The 19,368-nt window shown below is 35.2% G+C and overlaps 3 protein-coding genes across 6 annotated transcripts; all 3 read right to left on the minus strand.

Annotated features, from left to right (window-relative positions):
• Positions 1-3,602: 3,602 nt before the first annotated feature.
• LOC120081815 (protein NOI4-like) lies at positions 3,603-5,236 on the minus strand. The gene is made up of 3 exons (XM_039036985.2): positions 5,056-5,236; positions 4,730-4,951; positions 3,603-3,846 (listed from the first exon to the last, which is right to left on the minus strand). The coding sequence occupies exons 1-3, from the start codon at positions 5,062-5,064 to the stop codon at positions 3,820-3,822; spliced, it is 258 nt and encodes an 85-aa protein (XP_038892913.1). The 5' UTR covers positions 5,065-5,236; the 3' UTR covers positions 3,603-3,819.
• Positions 5,237-7,253: 2,017 nt separating this feature from the next.
• On the minus strand, positions 7,254-15,439 carry TNO1 (TGN-related, localized SYP41 interacting protein). The gene is made up of 8 exons (XM_090315813.1): positions 14,784-15,439; positions 14,319-14,648; positions 11,061-14,228; positions 9,707-10,571; positions 8,975-9,618; positions 8,563-8,716; positions 8,410-8,491; positions 7,254-7,683 (listed from the first exon to the last, which is right to left on the minus strand). Exons 1-8 carry the CDS (start codon positions 14,985-14,987, stop codon positions 7,581-7,583), a joined length of 5,550 nt encoding a protein of 1,849 aa, XP_090171939.1. The 5' UTR covers positions 14,988-15,439; the 3' UTR covers positions 7,254-7,580.
• Positions 15,440-16,571: 1,132 nt separating this feature from the next.
• LOC120082076 (E3 ubiquitin-protein ligase AIRP2-like) lies at positions 16,572-19,151 on the minus strand. 4 transcript variants are annotated; one of them, XR_016530855.1, is made up of 7 exons: positions 18,854-19,147; positions 18,593-18,697; positions 18,219-18,381; positions 18,037-18,109; positions 17,706-17,940; positions 17,351-17,614; positions 16,572-17,117 (listed from the first exon to the last, which is right to left on the minus strand). XR_016530855.1 is itself a non-coding variant. In XM_039037297.2 (6 exons), the coding sequence occupies exons 2-6, from the start codon at positions 18,670-18,672 to the stop codon at positions 17,404-17,406; spliced, it is 762 nt and encodes a 253-aa protein (XP_038893225.1). In that variant the 5' UTR covers positions 18,673-18,697; positions 18,854-19,147; the 3' UTR covers positions 17,163-17,403. The 4 variants fall into 4 exon arrangements, 2 of the variants coding, with proteins under 2 accessions (XP_038893225.1, XP_038893224.1); XR_005483035.2 differs by having other exon boundaries at positions 18,593-19,151; XM_039037297.2 differs by lacking the exon at positions 16,572-17,117 and having other exon boundaries at positions 17,163-17,614.
• Between the last annotated feature and the right edge of the window lie 217 nt (positions 19,152-19,368).

Here is a 19,368-nt window from a genome sequence, read left to right on the forward strand (position 1 = left end):
TGGCTTGAATGATGTGGCGTCACACACCTTCTCTTGGCCCGAGAGGTGTTCACACATAGTTGGACTATGTTGCATTGTTCATTAGAGGAATCAATGGTACTTAAGGAGTGAGATGTAACTACAGGGGAAAAATGGTAATTTGGCTCAACTGTACTTACGAGCATCTGTGAAGGGTCATCGTACTCATGATTGGTTATATCCGATGAATACAGAAATATATTTGTGGTAAGAAGAGTTTAGTTGTTGGTCTTTAGTGGAATGTCTGACAGTTAACGGATGGTGGATCTTGTGGCTAAAGAATTAAGTCAGTTATTCACAGACCGTTGGAGCTTCGAGCCACAGGTCCATTAGGTCCCCTGGGTAGCTTGGATAAAGTTGAGAACCAGTGTTTGGGTTAATTTGAAATGTTCAAATTGACAAGAGGAAGTTCGATTATATATGATATAAATCGACTAGTTAATTATATATGATATAGTTGGCTAAATGTATGAGATACATTATTTTGGAGGAAATTAAATATAAATATGATTTATATCAAGTAGAGGAGAAAATACTATAGTAGATATGTGATATCAAACTATAGGGTAAAAATATAATTTGATTATATTTTTTAATATTTTAGTTGGTTAATTATATGATAATTAATCCAAAAATCATGTTTGGATGTGGGTTAGTGGGGCAAAGTCGGTTATTGTAACCGATGAATTAAAATGAAAATAATTTTCATTTTGATTGCCCGTCCGAATAGAAATTAGAGAAAGTGTGTTGGTGAAAGCTAATCGATCGCTTAAGAATTTCGAAAGCCTATACGATAGTCACTCTCCGCCTAAACGATCGTACACCTCGCGTCTAAACGATCGCACACTTGTTCTTACATGATCGCATAGCTTCTCTAAACGATCGTAGTATGTGCCGAGTTTGCTAAACGATCATATACCATTTCCTAGATGATCGTTCAGTAAAACCTACACGATCGTGTAGTTTCTCCTAAACGATAAGCATCGTGTTATGCGATAGCGCCTTTTTTCTTCCCACTTGCTTATTGCCTACACGATCCGTGCTTCCTCCTTCCTGTACCAAATTCACCAAAGATCATACTTTGGGTTCTCACTCCGAGAATACCTGGGGCTCTTTTCTGGTGGTGTCGTCCTCGCGGCGTTCGTGTTTGTGCAGTTGTTCGTGCTGTTGTAGTCGATGTTGCTGCTGGGTGTTGGTTAATCGGGTGGAGGGTTCCGCTGCAATGAGTTCCGAAGTTTGAAGACTGTCTTCAACTGGTATGACACTCTCTCCCTTGTTATATCTTGTTCATAGCATGCCGATAATTATTGTTTGTTTGCATAACTGTACGTTTGAATGTATATTGTGTATTTCGGTCACGGTGAGATCGGAGCAATCCGAACGCGCTCATAGAACTCTTTGTAAGAGATCCTTCACGTCGGGACTGGGAACATTAATCTAAAGACTGAGTTTGGAGAAAAGTTAGTACTATGAGATGTCAGGTTTGTGCCTAGGATGAAAACACATCTCATCTTTATTGGAAAATTGGATGATGAGGGTTACAAGTGTGAGTTTGGCAGTCGCCAATGTAAATTCATGTTGGGATCCTAGGTAGTGGCAGTTGGCCATAAAAATTCTACACTATATAGATGTCAGTTTAGTGTTGTCAAAGGATCAAAGAGACAGTGAATGCAGTTAAAGTTGTAGATGGGAGGTGTAGAGGTACAGTTGAGCTAACAGCAATGATAGCCAGTGTTGATCAGTTAGATAAAGGTCCATCGGTCCAAAAGCAATTGAAAGTTCGAGATAAGAAGTTGATGGCTATCACCAACCCTCAATTGTCAAATAGCTGAATGAATTGATGAAGTCGCAGAAACAAATAAGGGCATCAAAATGGAAGACCAGAGAAGTTATTGAGGTCAAGGATAAAATCTCCAGCTTGGCAACAGGTATGAAGGAATGAGTCAAACCATGTGCAGAATGTGTCTTCTTTAGGAAGGTGTTTAGGATTGAAGAAGATGTCAACTGATACCAATTAGCTGAAGTGGGAGAACTAGGGGTGTTCAAAAAATCCGATGACCCGAAAAACTCGATCAACCCAACCCAACTCGTGCAGTTTGGGTTGGGTTATCGGCTCATTTGGGTTGGGTTGGATTCAAATAAATGAAAATTTTATGGGTTGAGTTGGTTCATGGGTTCACCTAATATAACCCAAACCAACTTGAACCAACTCGAATTTATTATTAACTTTAAAATATATATTTTTTATTACTTATAACACAATTATTTCTACATATATTGATTTAATTTTATTTAATTTCAATATTTTTTGAATAATTTATTTGTAAACCTTTTAAGAGTAGTTTCTTTGCACTTTAGAAAGAAAATTTTCACTATATAAATTGAAATTGAGTTGTTAATCTTAATTCAATATATGAAAATAATTAAATTAGATTTTTACATATTTACATTTTGCTTCTTTTTAGAATAAAATTTTAAATAAATGCCCCGATTAACCCGAACCAACCTAATCCAAATATTTCATGATTGGGTTGGGTTGGGTTCATTTTTTTAATAAGGGTCATTTTTGTTGAAAAAATTTACAACCCGAACAATTGGGTTGGATCTAAAATTGGGTTGGGTCTAAAAAGTCTTTCAACCCAACCCATGAACACCTTAGGGAGTACGTGGCTATCCTTTATGTCTGAGGGATAGTTCCACATAGCTTGCCTATACCTCAGGACAAACACAGATGAGCTACAATTATTTTTCTGATGGTTTTCTGTTTTGTTACTTGTTTGATTTTACAAGTTTTATGTTGAACCTTGGTGTTTGTCAAGATGATCAGAGATAACAGTTATAATGAGAATTGAGTCTTGGAATTTGTCAAGATGATGAGTTTCGTTGCAGTGAAAGACAAGATTGTCGTTTTGTCTCCAAGTAGGAGAATGATAGTATTGTAGAGACAAAAATTCCATAGAAGCACACTAATGGACAATATAGTTACACACACAATCAATTTTCAAGAAAAGCCTTGAAATTGTGGTGTGAGTCTCAAATTTGGGTTTGACCCATTTACTTAGGTTTTCAGCAATTGTATCAAAATTAAAAGAGGATGAATATATAAGTTTTTTTGTGTTTTGGGCCAAAGCCCATTATGGGGCTTTGAGTTATCGTGTGTATCTGTTTTCGTTAGCTGAAGGAGGGAGGAGTGCCGCAAGGTGAAAAGTCCAGGACGGCATCTTTTTTGAACGGCAGAAGCACACCTTTTGAGCAGTCTCGTGTGTGCGGCAGTGAGAAGGGAAAAAACAATGTGTATTTTTCCTTCAGTCTTGGTATTTCTCTTTTATGGTTAATTTCAAGATACCAAATTATGATATGGGGAATCAAATAATTCGTGTTGGGCTATTTAGGAGAGTTTTGTAGCGTGAGTTTTAAAACTTTACAATTTTCATCATAATAGAACATGCAATTGCAGAAGACTGGACGCATTCTTGAGTTCGAGACGAACCAATATAATTTTCAGTGTCATTCTTTTTTCCCTTCTCTTAATTATAGAATTATTTTGGTAATTTTATGATTGTTAATTTTTTACTGAAGTGAAATACCAAACTTTTATCTTTCTATAAACAATGTTTTTAATACAGGAGGAAGCAAATCAACCCAAGAAGCCTAATGTAATGAACAGAAAGAAAACCCCATCTTAAAAGTTTCCCAAAACTTTATACACACAATAAATTGAATCCACAGCATCCATCAATCTTTGTACTAAAAAATCCATCACAAACAGAAGAATTTTGTTCTTTCAGTGTCACATAAAGTCTACCAAAAGCAGCAATGCCATCCTTTCTGCAACAAAGAAAACCAGATGGTTAGGGAAAACAAAATTGTATATTGTAAAAGTGATGTTGGGTTTTGACAACTGCAATTTGATGAAAGTGATATAATGTAAAATGTTGGAAAAAATAATGAACTCCAATTATTATAAAGAAGCTTATGCCTTTGGTTTCCGATCATTCCAATTTAAAGCACTTTAAGCCTGTTATACTAGCTCAGTTATGTGAATAATATAATGTTTTGAGAGAGTATTATCGTCGGTATTTTAAAAAAGTTTGCCTAGGCGTAAGGCGTAGGTCTGGCGCCTCGTCTTAAAAAGGCGTGGCTCACAAAATAAGGCACACCTCAACCACACATTTTTTGTGAAGCCCCAAAGCTTGAAGTCCTCGACCTTGGGGTCTTCTCATTATTTTTAAAGATAGTAATAATTAGGGTTTTCCTTTCTTTATTAACTAAAAAATCAAATTTACTAAGCCTAAATGCAAAATTTCTGGTGTTTAGAGATCGATTTTTTTTTAATATTTTCACTTCAACTATGCTTTTTTTTTTCTATGTAGTACTTTTATATATATAATGCACTTCACAAAAAAAAAAAAAAGACCCGCGCTTTTTTTTTTTTTTACACATTGTACTAAGCATCAAAAGACTATTACGCTTTATTGTGCCTTGAACTTTTAAAAACACCGACTATTATAATTTGGATCAAGGAGATATTTTTGTGTGATTGTAATAATTTTTTCTCTGATTTGAAGTTTTTCCACGTTAATTTTTGTGTTTATATTTCTATTACTTTCATTTAATTTCTCTATTATTTGTTCGGTAGTAACCAAATGTTTTTCCCAACAAGTAAAACATAACAGAAGAGAAGTGCAAAAGAAAAGAGAACATAACAAACCTGCTTTCTTGGATACTCGTGCTCGTGATTCTTCTTAGCAGCTTCATGTTTTTTATTTTGGTATTGGTTTTGGTTTTGCTGTGGTATCACATTATTAGGAGTTCCAGTTCCCCCACCATTCTTCTTATTATCTCGAGCCCTGTCGAAAATCACTGTAAACCCTTCAGCAGCAGCAGGATTTTTTTCATCCCACTCACCAAATTTGGGCAGAAATGGACCCTTCTGAACAAGCAGAAAGAGCAAATCAGAAATGGAAAACAATGAAGAAAACAAAGCAAACAAGCAAAAGCAAGCACGACAACAAAATGGGCAAAGTGGAATCTTACTGATGCCATATTCGAAGCCTTGTGAAGGTTGCAGTTTTGAAGAAATGGGTAATTAAAGAGTATTTGAGCTGAAGAAGAAGAAGAAGAAGAAGAAGAAGAAGAGGTGTGGTTGAAGATGAAGAGGAAGTTTGGGGTTTCTTATAGAGGATTTGGTTAAACGCGTAACAGCGTTTTACTGTTGTGATGAAAAGGAGGAAAATTCAAGGGCTCAAATTTGGCGGCTCAATAACGATGGCCGAATGTGAATTCAATTTATTAAGCATAAATATTATAACAACTATACTTTAAATTAATCATATCTGCATATGGTTGCTTTGTTTTTTTTTTTTTTTTTTTTTCTCTCTCCTAATAAAGTAAAAGTTGAATGCCTATCTACCACAATTCACTAGACAGTTTAAAATATAATTTGAATCTGTAATAGATTGTATTTTTATTTGATAACTAGGTCAAAAGAATTATTTTCAGCGAATTGACAAAATTGGAAAAGGTAAACTGAAACTTGTAAAAGTTCATTTTATAGCCTTTGACCAAATATATGACCGCGTTTTGCCTTAAATTGATGCACTTTCCAATAGGAGTGGACATATAAAGGCATCGAAAATTTCGATCAAATTGAAGCCGATCGATCAAGGTTGGTGAAAATTAAAAACCGACCGATATATACAGTTTTTTTTTAAAAAAAAAAATCTAAAAAATAATTAGAAAAGTAAACCCACTACCATCAACCCAAGCCCAACCCTATTGTTTTAGTATTTACTTATTATTTCTCTTTTTATGTTGCCTAAATTTCAAGCCTACTACATGATTGATTTAATTTTTTTTTTGGTAAATATCAATTTGTAATCCTAAACTTTGGATATTGTATCAATTTAAACCATGAACTTTGGACGGTATAAATTTAAATCTCAAACTAATAATTGTATCAATTTAAGTTTTCATAAATGTATTCATTTAAATCCTGAACTTTTATAATTGTATCAAAACCCTCCATGATGTTTTATTTGAATATGCTTGTAAAAATTTAAAGTTTAAATTGATCTATTTATGAAAGTTCAACGTTTAAATTGATACACTTAAGAAAATTTAAGGTTTAAATTGATACAATTATTAGTTTGGAGTTTAAATTAATACAACTCCTAAAGTTCAAAGTCTAGATTGATACAACCTCTAAAGTTCAGAGTTTAAATTGATACAACCATTATAGTTTGAGTATGAATTGATTTTTGCCTTAAATTTTTTCATAAAAAAATGATTGATTTAAATTTTAAAAAGTTGCAAATTATGTTGACCTAACAATAACACTTCATTGATTCATCTTTTATTTTCATTTATGTTGGCTTTGCTTACACAAAAAAAAAGGACAAAACTGACACCAACCGATACACATCCCTACTTTCTAACATTAACAAAATTAAAGAAAATTATATTGTTTTTCAAATATTTGAAAAAACGTTTTTCATTTTGTTTTCAAATAACTAGAAAAGGTTTATATTATTGTGTAGGTTAAAAGTCACTAAAAAATTTTGGGAAGTTGAAAGTTGTTTTAAATACTACTTTGATTCTCATATTTTTAATTTTGGTTCATTTTACTTATTGTACCTTCAAAATGTTCATTTTGGTATCTACACTTTCAACTTTTGTTTATTCTAGTCTTTGTAACTTCAAAATATTCATTTCGATCTTTGTACTTTCAACTTTTGAATATTTTGGTTCTTGTACTTTTAAAAAGTAACTATTTTGATCCCTTCATTTTTATTTTTCTTTCATTTCTAAATAATAAAAAAAGGTCACTTTTTAAAAGTTCATGAATCAAAAATAAACTCATAAGGACCAAAACGAACATTTTGAAAATATAGGAACCAAAATGAACATTCTAAAAGTACATGAACCAAAATGAACATCCTGAAAGTACATGAACCAAAATGAACTAAAACTAAAAGTACAAGACCAAAGTAGAATTTAAACTCGGGTCAAACTAAAAATATAGGAACCAAGCTATCTACAACTTAGGGTTTTGGAGAAAGAATAATTGTCACTAAAAAAATGTGATTCAAAACATATTTTTGTTCTAAAAAAGGGGAAAATATTTCCCAAAAGAAGTTATCATTACACGTTGTCTTTTTCTAAAAAGAATTATACATCGACTTTTAAACGGCCAGCTACTAGAAATAAGTTGGAACCTTGGTAGCGTTAGAAAGTTACATAATTGACCATGTAAACTGAAGAAAATGGTCAATGAAAGTGTAGATTGACGAACGAAATGAAAAGGAAAAGTATCAAGGCCTATATTCTATTATTCATCTATAACTTGATCTATCATCTAACACGTACAGAAAAGAAATGAGTTCTCTGAACTCCTAAAAGTTGAGTCCCGAGAACCAAATATAGGCGTGACAACAGGTATAATCTAATGAAGTCAATAAATGAACCAAGAAAAAAAATAAAGAGGATTGTTGCAATATACATGATACAAATTACCGACACGTGAAGGAAATCTCTTGGGTGGTGGATGGTTTCTATTTGGGTCACAAAATGGTTCCCAGTAACCATATATGTAACAAGAACCAGTAGGTTATGAGGCTGAGCCTTGCGCCTGGACGACTCATTAAAATTCGCCCACCAGAAACCCTGCAAAGGGATTAGCATCAGGAATGCTCGTGTGTCGTGTCTTATCCAAAGGGTAGAATTTTGAGTGTACTTTGTTATGTGACAGTTTAATGAAAATGATAGTTGAGTATGACCAAATAGAGTTCCAAATGCCTTCTAATCATTTTCCCTATATGGTGGGGAGCAGTGTTTTTAAATGCCCAAGGTGCCTTAGGGTGAAATGGCCCTCGGGAGCCTAGGCGCAAGGCGCACAAAAAAGATGTGGACTTTTTTTTTTTTTTTTTTCTGTGAGGCACACTATATATAAAAATATTACATTAAAAAGAGAGAGTATAATTGGAGTAGAAATATGGAAAAAAATGGATCCAAACACAAGAAATTTTGAATTTAGGTTTGGTAAACTTGATCCTTTTAGTTAATAAAAAAGGAAAATCCTTAATTATTACTATTTTTTAAAAATAATTGAAAAGCTCCAAGGCACAGGGCTTTGATCCTTGGGGCTTCACAAAAGGCGCGCGACTAAGGCATGCCTTATTTTGTGAGCCTCATTTTTCTATGGTGAGGCGTCAGACCTGCACCTTGGGCCTAGGCACGTGCCCGAGAGGGCTTTTTAAAACATTGGTGGGGAGGAAATCCATGTGTTTCAATAAATATAATCATGTTGAGACCATAGTCAACTAACCATACTATAATAATTTAGATAGGAGTTTAGGTGAAGCGTGTATTTTTGTAAAAAATAGCACTTACCAAATTCCATCAATTCGATCCGCAATAAGTTTTCCTTGTCTTGGGATGAGACCTGATGTATTAAGTGATTTGAACACATGACCTGAAAGAAAGACGTGTAAATTCTCCATGTTTTGAAACTGATCAAACAAATAGGCAAAACTAATAACAAACCTTTGTCTTCACTTTCCATGCCCTTTCCTATTAAACGATCAGATTCTGTCTCTATGTCAATCGCAAGATGATCAGTTGAACCTTTTCGCAAAGTTCGTGCATGGGCAGCTGAGGCTGATGGAACAGGTGGCATCGCACTTTTCCCAGTTGGTCCCTGCAAAATACCAAACAGTAGAAGATGTGATCCACGAAATTTCGGGCCAAGAGATTTATATCGAATGCACATCTAAAAGGTCACAAAACAGCATCCTACTCTTGTACTCCTGGATAATACAGTAACTACCAATCTCGACTGACCCAAGCAAGCAACTTATATTCCACATCTTAAAAACATCAACAAGTTTCTTTATTATTATTTCTCTTTGTCGTTTCTCACAAGTAAATTCAATCTTCCTAGTATATGAATATGTACCGCATCTTCAATTTCTGATATCTCTGATCCAGAAGGAAAGGAAGGTGAGATGCTCCTTTCTTTGATGATCTCTGGTTGAGATGTCCGCCCTTGAAGTGACTCTTCAAGTAGCTTATTCTTGGTAGTTAGTTCATCCACAACTTTTTGGCTCCCTGTTAACTTCTTACTCAGTTCCTCAAATTTAGTTTTTGAATGTTCAGATTCTGAAAGCATATCCTGAATCTGCTTTCCTAAAGTTCTAACTAGTCCCTTCAAGCCATCTGGCTTCGAATCTCCACTGTAGTTACTATCCAACAAACTAATCATTTGTACCAAAGAAAAAGAAACGTCCGATAGATCTTTCTTCATCTTCTCTGAATCAAGTTGATTCCTCGAAGCTCTGTCAACCTCCTCTTTCAGCTGTTCAAATGCAAGTACTTGTGTAGTCACTGTAGACTGCAGCTTTTGCTTGTCATGAGATAATAAGTTGAGCTGATTCTGTAACTCAGAAACATAATCAGCTAGGTAAAAGAGCTTCTTTACATCAGGTGAATCATATTTTTCCTGATCTAGTGATTCTGATTCTTCCAAAGGGATCTCAATCCTTCTAACTTTCTCTAAGAGGGCTTTCATTTGCATTGTTGACAAGACGCAGTTTTCTGCCTCTGAGAAAAGTATAAATAAATCAGAAAATTTTTAAAAGATCGTGGAAAACTTCTACAATTACTTGAAGAAAGAAGAAGATTGGTTTACCTTGTTCTTTCCCCAGCATACTACTATACAATGATGAAACTTCAGCCTCCCTTTCTTTTAACTTTTCTTCATTTGCTTGACAAGCCTCCAGTTGACGCCTAAGTTCACCACAGGAACTCTGTAATAGTTGTAAATCAGTCTCCAACTTAACTACCATATTTTGGTTCAAGTCTTTTTCTTCTCTAACTTTTTCAGTAGTTGCCTCGGTTATTACCAATATATGCTGCATATCTTGAATTCTACCAGCTGCAACCTTGCTGGTGCTCTCAAACTGTTCAAACATAGATCGAACTTTTCTACTAGCAGATAATAATTTTTCTGCAGCAGCAGCTGATTTGCTACTAGATGATTTTGCTCGAGACTCTGCAGCTGAAGCTCCACTAGTCTCACTACTTTCCATGGGTATGGTATCCTTCAAGTTGTCAAGTTCAGGAATGGAGTTGAGTAGAAGTAGATGGTTGGTCACTTCGACCTGAAGTTCTTTTGTTGTGTCAACACAAGCCGACAGTAGAAGTGAAACGTCATTTTCCAGCATCTCTCTGGTAATTTCTTGTTCTTGTTTATGCATTTCGAGATTCTTCACCATCTCTTTCAAGGACTCCACATGTTCACACACAAAAACTATTTCTTTCCTTGTTTCTTCCACATTTTTTAACAGACCAGCAATAAACCCGTCCATTGAAGAGGAGAAACCTTCAAAATAATTGGTGAACTTTTTGTTCTTTAACCAGATTTCTTCCCGAATCTTTCTAAAAGATGATGAAATATTACCAACATCATCTTCAACAACCACCTCACGACTTTCACTTTCAACAGCAAAATCAAGGAGCTTTCCATGAGAGAGGGTTTCCATAACATTCAGATCCTAGATTAAATTTAAAAAAAATGTAATCAGAACAAATCCGGAATATTTGACAATAATTAAGTAGATACTTCACAAATTTCTATAATTGCAAGAGCAGACACGTCAATGTGCCCCAGGGGGAGAGGAAAATACTGCACTGTTAATAGATTAAAAAACGCATCAAATGGCTGCATCCAGAAAAGAAAATGCAAAATCCAAATAAAATAACAACAATAATAATAATAGTCAGATTCTTTTACGATAAAAGAACTGCATTTATAAAGAAGAATAAGAATACTATAGAAAAACAGGCCACAAAAAGAAATCAGGCTGAACCAAAGCCAAATAAATGAGCTACCAAAATATACAAACATTAAAGACAGAGACCAGCATAGACAGATTGGGATACAGAAAAAACTGTCTATGCAGAAAAAACTGTGTGCACTTGTTGAAAGTAATAGAAAATAGTATATTACCAATTTTGATATCTAGAAAAGCATCGAAAATTACCTTGACAGCATGGTGATTGTGAGAATCTATTATGCCGCTGTTAACAAGACAATCCCTGGTGTTCTTCAAAATGATATTCATCTCTTTTAGACTCTCAAACTTCTTCTCAAAGCACCCTGTCACCACAGTCAACAATGTCTCGTCTGCAACAAACTTATGAAGATCATTGAGGTAGCCCGCAAACTCTACAGATCTGCTCTGTGAGCTGCCATTTGTCCTGGCTAACTCTTCCATGCATGCATTTAATTTGGAATTTAGAGCAAATATCTCATTTTCAGAAACTTTCCCCTCTCCTTCAATTATAGAAATTTTACTCTCTGCCTTAAGTAATGAATCTTCCAAGGATTTTCTTGCTTCCACAGCCCCAATAAATTTGCTCGCTTGAGAGCTGACTTCCTCTTGCAATATCTTTCGCTCAGTCTCTAGCTTCTCTATAGCACTTTGTGCTTCAGCATTCTGTTCCGTCAGTAAAGCAACATTGGTCTCAAGCTCGGTCAATGTCTTTTTTAATGTGTTTACAGTTCCCTGGGCCTCTGCCAATTTATCTGTCTGAACAGCCACTTGCTCCTTTACTTTCTTAGACTCTATCTCTGCAGTGACCTTACAGACTTCAGCTTCTTCTTTCTCTTTGACAAGCACAGATATTTTATTTTCTGCTAGTGATAACGATTCTTGAAGTGAGCTCATGGATAAAGAAGCCTCCGCAGACATCATGCTGGACTGGGAATAGGCTTCATCTAGTGCTTTCTGTAATTCCTGTTCAATGTGTCTCTTACTAGATTCTATTTCCCTTTTCTCCTCAGAAAGTTGGAAAACGTTGTTCTCAGCGGATGATAATGCATCTTCCAGTGATTTCATAGCAGCTAAAGCATCTCCTAATTTACTTTCCATATTACTTGATTCCTCTTTAACATTCTCCAATTCTTGTTCAGTACGTATCCTAGCATCATGAGATTCCCTAATGTATTCTGCAATCCACTTCAACTTAGCTATAGGCTCTTCAAAAACAATATTAATGGGAAGAACTATTCCATCAATTGATTCAATTACTTTCTGCAACATATTATTGCTCTCCAACAAGAACTGCTCATATTGATTGCATTTGTCCTTCAAAATACCAAGTTCAGACTCCAACTCCGGAATGCGTTGTGCATCAATAGACAACAAATTGATTTGATTTCTGCAATCAGCAACTGTTGATTCTAGACTATCTAATTGTTGTTTCAACTTCTCTATTTCTGTGTTCTTATCATCCAAGAGACTCTTCAAACTTTCCCTGTCCTGAACCAGTCCTTTGCCTTTCTTAACTGCCAAGGACAACTTTTCCCTTAGAATGGCATATTTCTCCTCTGATCTCTGAAGATCCCTCTGCAAAGAGTCATTTTCCTCTTTAATTTCTCTATGTTCTTCAGATATTGATCTTAACCTATTTGAGCAATTACTCAAATTAGAAGACTCCTCTTCCAGAATTATATCATAGAGCATCATATCCTGATGACTAACATACAAAAGAGCACGAACCTTTTCAAAAGATTCCAAATATTCATCAGAGATTTTGGCAGAAGCACAAGCCTGCTCTTTTATCCTTTGAAAGCATCTGTAAACAAGCAAGTTCAAATCCAACGAAGTTTCACTGATCCCTCCATCACTTGTTGTCACTCCAGATTCTTCTTGCAACATTTTTATCATTTGAGTCTTCTCCAACGAAGTCTGATGCTCTTTTATCCTGACTTCTTCGTATTTGTTTAACAAATCATCCAACTGCTCCTGGAGATAGTCACTTTCCTGTAATTTGATTAAAACTAATGCACTTATGCGGTCAATCTCTACCTGTGCTGCTTCTTTTGTTTTAGCAAGTTCATCCTGCAAGATCATTATTTCATCTTTAGCCTGAAAAAATGCTTCCTTAAGCCAACTGACAGAAGATTTCAGGTCATAAGGTGCAATCAAATCTGGCCAATCAGATAGGTTCACAGTATCTTTTAATTTATAAAACTCCAATAAAATAGCCTCCAAAACTTTCTTCTCATCCACAAGCCACTTGAGTCTTTCCATACTGCCCATTGATTTAAGTTCCAGTGGAACGTCAAGTTGAGATATAATATCCTCAAAACTTTCGAGAACCATGTTCCTTTGCAACAGATTTTCCTGAAGTGATGCAACTAAAGTTTCATTTTTAGCCAAGTCAATCTTAATTAGTTCGGCAGCCTCCAAAGCATTTGATTTCTCTTGCAGTTCAGCAGAACATTTTTCAAGTTCATGACATTTTTCAGCTAGAGACTGGTTTAATGCATCACGTTTCTGTACTAATGCCTTGCCTTTTGTCACAGCCATTGTTAACTTTTCTTTGGTATTAAGACACCTTATCCTTTCCTGCTCCAGCTCACTCTTTGCCTTTTCAAGTTCTCCATTAACAGTCTCAGCTGTCAACCTGTAATTGTCTAGCTCATCTGCCAATCTTCTATTTTCATCTTCCAGATGATATATTTTTTCAACATTGCTTACCTCTTTAGCTTTGAGCTGAATTAACTCATCATGAGCAGAGGCCAAAATTGTTCCAACGTCAGTATAGATGATGTCTGACTCTGCCCCAGATAAACATTTTTGGAGTTGATTGATATCCAGAAGGATTTTGTTATAATTATCAATTAACAGAGAAGTGCTTCTTTCAACATGAAGTGTTTTTTCTGATATAGAATCGTCAAGAAGATGCTGCTGATTCAATACTGAGTTGAGAGAAGTTAACACTCTATCTAATGTGGCTTCCATATCCCTCTCCTTTTCTGATGAAACTTTAATAGAATCTTCGATCGAATTTGCATAAGAGCGAACAACTTCATCAGACACCGAAAATTCAATAACCTTTGCATTAAGATATTCAATCTCTTGATCCTTCATTAAAAGGTTATTACGGAGTTCTCCTATTGTAGCTTCATACTGCAATCGTTCATCTAAATTCCTCTTAACCAATTGTGAGCATTCATTTACCAGGTCTTTCAATGTGGTATTAATACCCGAAGTGTTTTCTTCCACATGCTCAGTTCCATGCAAATGAAGGCTCTCATTCAACTGACTGCTGGTAATATTGAGCAATGACGGTTGATTAGTAGCAGTCTTGAGTTGGCGACAAATGATAAGAAGTTCTTGCACAAAAGCCTCTCTTTCTTCCTGCAAATCAAACACAAAAAAAAAAAAAAAAAACAATTTAATGCCATTCCAAAAGCATGCAACCACAACTGGGAGGGGGTGGTTATGAACCTCAAAGTCGTGTATGACATTTTCTTTCTCAAAAATGGTCTTATTCAGAGTGGCCGTCGTGTTTTCCACCTCGTGCATTAGAGAAACCTTTTCTAGCTCATACTGTAATTCCTGTTGCATATCAGAAGGCGTTTCCTCTGTCAAACTACCTTGAGTTTCACCAGCTGCTACTACTTCTCTGCTATCAACATTGCCAACTAACTCGTCCGGGCAGTCCACAAACATATCTTCTTTTCCAGCATCTTCGACTACTACAGCACCATCAGGGCCATCTTGTCCAGAGTTCTCTGCACGTTCAGTAAGAGGAACCACTGGCGACAACGTTGATCCCTAAAGCCCATGTTAAAAATAATTTTATCTTCAAAGCATTTAACTTCCTTTTCTTCTCTAATTGAAAAGGAAAACTCATATTAAGAAAATTCTGCAGCTTCTGCATGTGAGTAAATACTATAACACAACACTAACCTGGTTGGATTCAGAAGGGGAAAATCCAGTGGACACTTCAGAGGACTGCAAAACGGAGTCATTCTCCGAAACAGTATCCGCGGCAGTCTCGGAGGATAACTCCCCAACATTAACATTGACCGCATTTTCCACCCTTTCAGCTCCATCTTCAGCTCCACTTCCTGAACTCTGCAGCGCCTGCTCTGGATCATGATTCTCGGACATGTCGATATCTCATAACCCAACCGCCCTAACCTCTCAACGAGAACTAGATCTCAAACAAAACGAAACCAATACTGGCAAATCAAGAAGCTCAATAATGAAACCTAAATTGAATCAAATAACGATTAAACCCTTAAAAACTACGATTCAAACCCTTAAATTCGTTGAATCACAAATTCAAAAAACAATAAATAAATCCAAATGGCGCGTAAAGGAAATGGAAACCAGCAAAATCGGTGTCGCGATTCCGTACAATCGTCAGCTACTGGATCAACAGGTCGACAAACTGTTGCACATGAATCTGCAGAGTTTGACGCGATTCACTTCGCGAAACAATTGATCTGATTTAGCGCCATCGTTCGTCTCAATCGCAGGGCTCAGGTGGACGCTTATTCACTACTGTTATTTAGTTTGAAGGCGATCGGTTAAAGAAGGAGAACGTCTCTTCGAATCCTAACCGTTCATTTTTATTTCTTAACAGTCACTTTAAGATTATGGCCTATTGGCCGTAATTATTTAACAATAATTTAAAATTAAAAATGTTGGCGGATTTCTTTAGGTGAACAAAATGGAACATTTTTACTTATCCATTTATTTCTATAATTTTGAAGCTGGTTGGAAATTTCTGAAAAAAAGCTAATCGTATGTTATTTTTTCAACATGTGGGTAGAAAATAAAACTTTTAACCTCGAAGTCATAATAAATTGAGTTATATTCAAATTAGTGTTAATCGCCAACCAAATGTTCAACATGTTTCAAGTACTTTTCATTATTAAAAAAATTATGGAAAAATTTGTAATCTATATAGTTAGTGTAAATTTGCCTCAATTACTCGATTTAAGTGAAATTTTGAAAATTTAATAAATAACTTGACATGATATTATTTGTAAAATTGGAAAAATTGGTTTCTTGACCATTCTTATATGAGATTACAAAGCATGACGTGTTCAAAATTGATTGATTGTACACTCTTGATATCTAAAATCTACAATATAAATTTTAAAAAAACTATTTCTCTCTCTCGAGAAATATTGTTTGTTATGGTATTTTCAACTTGATCCATCTCCTCTCAAAATTTTAGAGAACTTTATTACGTTGTTCTCACTTAAGGCGGAAGAATACCTCAACTAATTAATACTTATATAAGAGACTACTATAAAATTTTAACTCATTTCTTCAAGTCCTTGCTTTCTTCCCTCGTTCAATCAAATTAATATATTAATTCGAATTTTGATTAATATGTATAATCAAAAGAAATATAGTAGATACAGAATTCAATCTGAGCATAGAACTAAAAAAATGGTAGTGACACAAATACTTTAGGCGTTTGGTTGGAAATTAAAGTTTGTTGAATAAGAAAGGAGATGGCCCCGTGGGCATCAAACAACTATGAAAACCAAAGCCAAATGGAATTTATTAACAAATTTGGGATATGTGTGCATCCTTACCAAAATCTTCGTGGAAGCTACACAATCTCTATACTTTTTAACTCTTATAAAAGAGACCATAATACTCATTTCACTTATATCGTTTCTTTCTATTCTCCTTAGACGAATAACTATTTATAACTGCTCGACAATAAGTCTATGTCTTAAGTCTATGTCTTATTTGAGGATGTTCGACATTCAAAGTCAATAAGTCAATATGAGGTACAACTTATGAGCAGAAAAATATTACAAGCATTCATTTCTCAATGTGTAGTCTAACATCAGGAAAAACTCAAATGTGTACTAAATGAAAAGGCTATTCAAACTCCTGCAATCCAAGTCAATATGTTAACCATTCCTCCTCCTTGTTTTAGACCTTAGATTTCAGAATCTCAATCAGTCTAAGATGATGCTTTTGGCAGAGAAATATCTCCCCACGGTTTTCTCTATCTCAGTCTGTTTTCTGCAATGAGCATTGCTTTCAAAGTGGATTTTCAATCATTTTCAATTCCTTTGGACAGCAGATTACTTTCTCGCAAATTATTGTACTTCAGCCAACCATGATTATTAATCATAGGCTATCTTGTTGATGACATAATTATAACCCCCACACGAGAAAACAGGATGACTTATATACCATGATCGATAAACAGACTAACTCACGATAAGCTCAGAGAGTTGAAGTTCCAAGGGAAGACCCCACAAACTACACCAGTGAATTCAAGGTTTTTGAAGATCAGAACATATGATATAATCCATCAGAAACCAAATTCATCTTTATTGACAATTAGTGCATTAGAAAAGGCACTTTCAAGTTTATAAGATACATAATCCGAGATGGGGAGATGATTGGCATCTTACATTGATTCATTATTAGTTCTAACTAAGCATGTCATGTGATCAATTATTCTATATGAAGCAGAGAGGATATGTTCTGACCTTTACATTTTGTGTTGGGATTTCCCTCTATACAGTTTACTCTGAAGTCTGAACTAAATTAGATATTCCGAATATACTACAAAGAGGGCATCTGGATAGTCTTTTGGAAGGCTGTTTATATAGCGATGAAAGCGCAACATGTCCTCCTTGGAAAGAGTTTCGGCATCAACCACATCATCGCTACAGGTGAGCACCCATAAGTCCTCTGAGTTGACTCTCTTTAAGCTGCCACGACAAAATGGACAGGACTCTGACCTTGTGTTCCTGTAATGTAGAAAGAAAGAGCAATTGAGCACAAAGGCCACTTCAAAGTGCTTCATAGACAATGAAGATGCTTGATAAGATTTATTTTTACCAATTTCGGTAGCATTTGATGCACATTGAATGACAGCAATTCGGCAAAACCATCTTTGTACAGGGCTCCAAGCAAATACCACACTCATCTTCTCGTTTCATATCGATGTTCATAAGCCTACCATCTTTATCACCTCTCTTCTTGCTAGACATCTCAATCCAGTGATGCCCTTCCTTGCAATCGTCCAACTTATCCAAGCTACCATGGATTCGCTGAAGTGAAGGCAATATTATAGCTGGAATTCAAAACAAGAGGAAACGCACAACATCAGAATACACAAAACTACTTAAGAAGGAAAGAACATCAGCTAACAAACTTAACAAGTCAGTACCATAGAAGTCCCTAATAGTTGCCTTCCTTCCATGCCTGGATATATTTCGTTTTTGTTTTCCCTCTGGATATACCTGAATTGATAACAATATCAACAATAAGATATATATCATACCCACACGACGCAGTCGAAAGAAACTTCATATAATCATCAATAGTCTAAAACTACAAAAGCCAACAGACCTTGTACACAAGTATGTGGAAGAGGTTTAAATATCTTGGAAGCAAGCAAGTGCAAGAACAATCCATCCATTGTAGCAAAAACAAAACAATGGGAGCCAAGTGATTATAAACCAACTTCATTTGAAGATAAACACCCCCTTTTGCCATGGGGATTGCAGCCGCCCTAAAAGACCAAAAATCAAACCAAAAACAATCAAACATCTAAGAAGAGCATCATCAAAACCCCAAAAGACAACAGTTTATACCTATTTTGGGAAAAACCAAACTACCCTTATAATCGCTTCCAGGCAGAAACAAAACTAAGATGTCGATCATCACGATTGAAAAGGGGAAATTAAGAAAAGTACTTAATACAATCAAAAGGGGAAACTCACAGAGAATTTGCATACTGAATATCCGCTTCCAAGACTTCCAGAGAATCCTGATGAGAGAATTTCTCCAGTTGATAATACATAATCTGAAAGATTCCCTTCCCTCTTCTGCAAGAAACCGATGAAAAACAAGAGAGAAAAGAAGAAAACCAGAGCGTGAAGCTGATTTTTTTAGTGGGTATGGCGAAAGAAGAAACCCTGAAGACCCGAAATCCCTTAACAAAAGAAGAAACTGAAAATGGAGAAGGTAAGCCCCAAACCTACTTTCGAAACCCAAAAAGAAGCTTTTTCTTCTCGAGCTTTTAAGGAGCTTTGTTCTTTAGTCAATGGAGGGTTGGCAGTGAAATGACCTTTACTAAGCCTCTGTGGTCAGGAAAAGAAGCTTTCTTATAAGAAGAACAAGTTTCAGCTGAGATATGATGATGAAGATGAATGGCAGAGTCCAATGTCCATTATGGGTTTGTTGGGGGGATGGCTTCAATTTCTTTTTTCTTTTTCTTTTTTCCTTTTTGATAAAGCTTTGATTTTTCATTCTTATCCATCCAAAACATATTCCTTTATTGCTTGTGAAGCTGATTGCCTAGCCTTTCAATATTCAATTTTTAAAAAATAAATAAATAAGAAGAATTTTTTTCCTAACTCATATTATATATTTTTCAGCCTTCCATTATTGAAAAGTATAATTATTATTTAAATTATTTCCATTTTTTAATTTTTTAATCAAAATGAAATGTACCCACTTAATTAATTTAAAAGTTAAGATTAGTTAGATTAGTTAG

Source organism: Benincasa hispida, chromosome 7 (assembly GCF_027475165.1).
Source record: "Benincasa hispida cultivar pf3 chromosome 7, pf3_genome.v1.1, whole genome shotgun sequence".
Taxonomy (NCBI): Eukaryota; Viridiplantae; Streptophyta; class Magnoliopsida; order Cucurbitales; family Cucurbitaceae; genus Benincasa; species Benincasa hispida.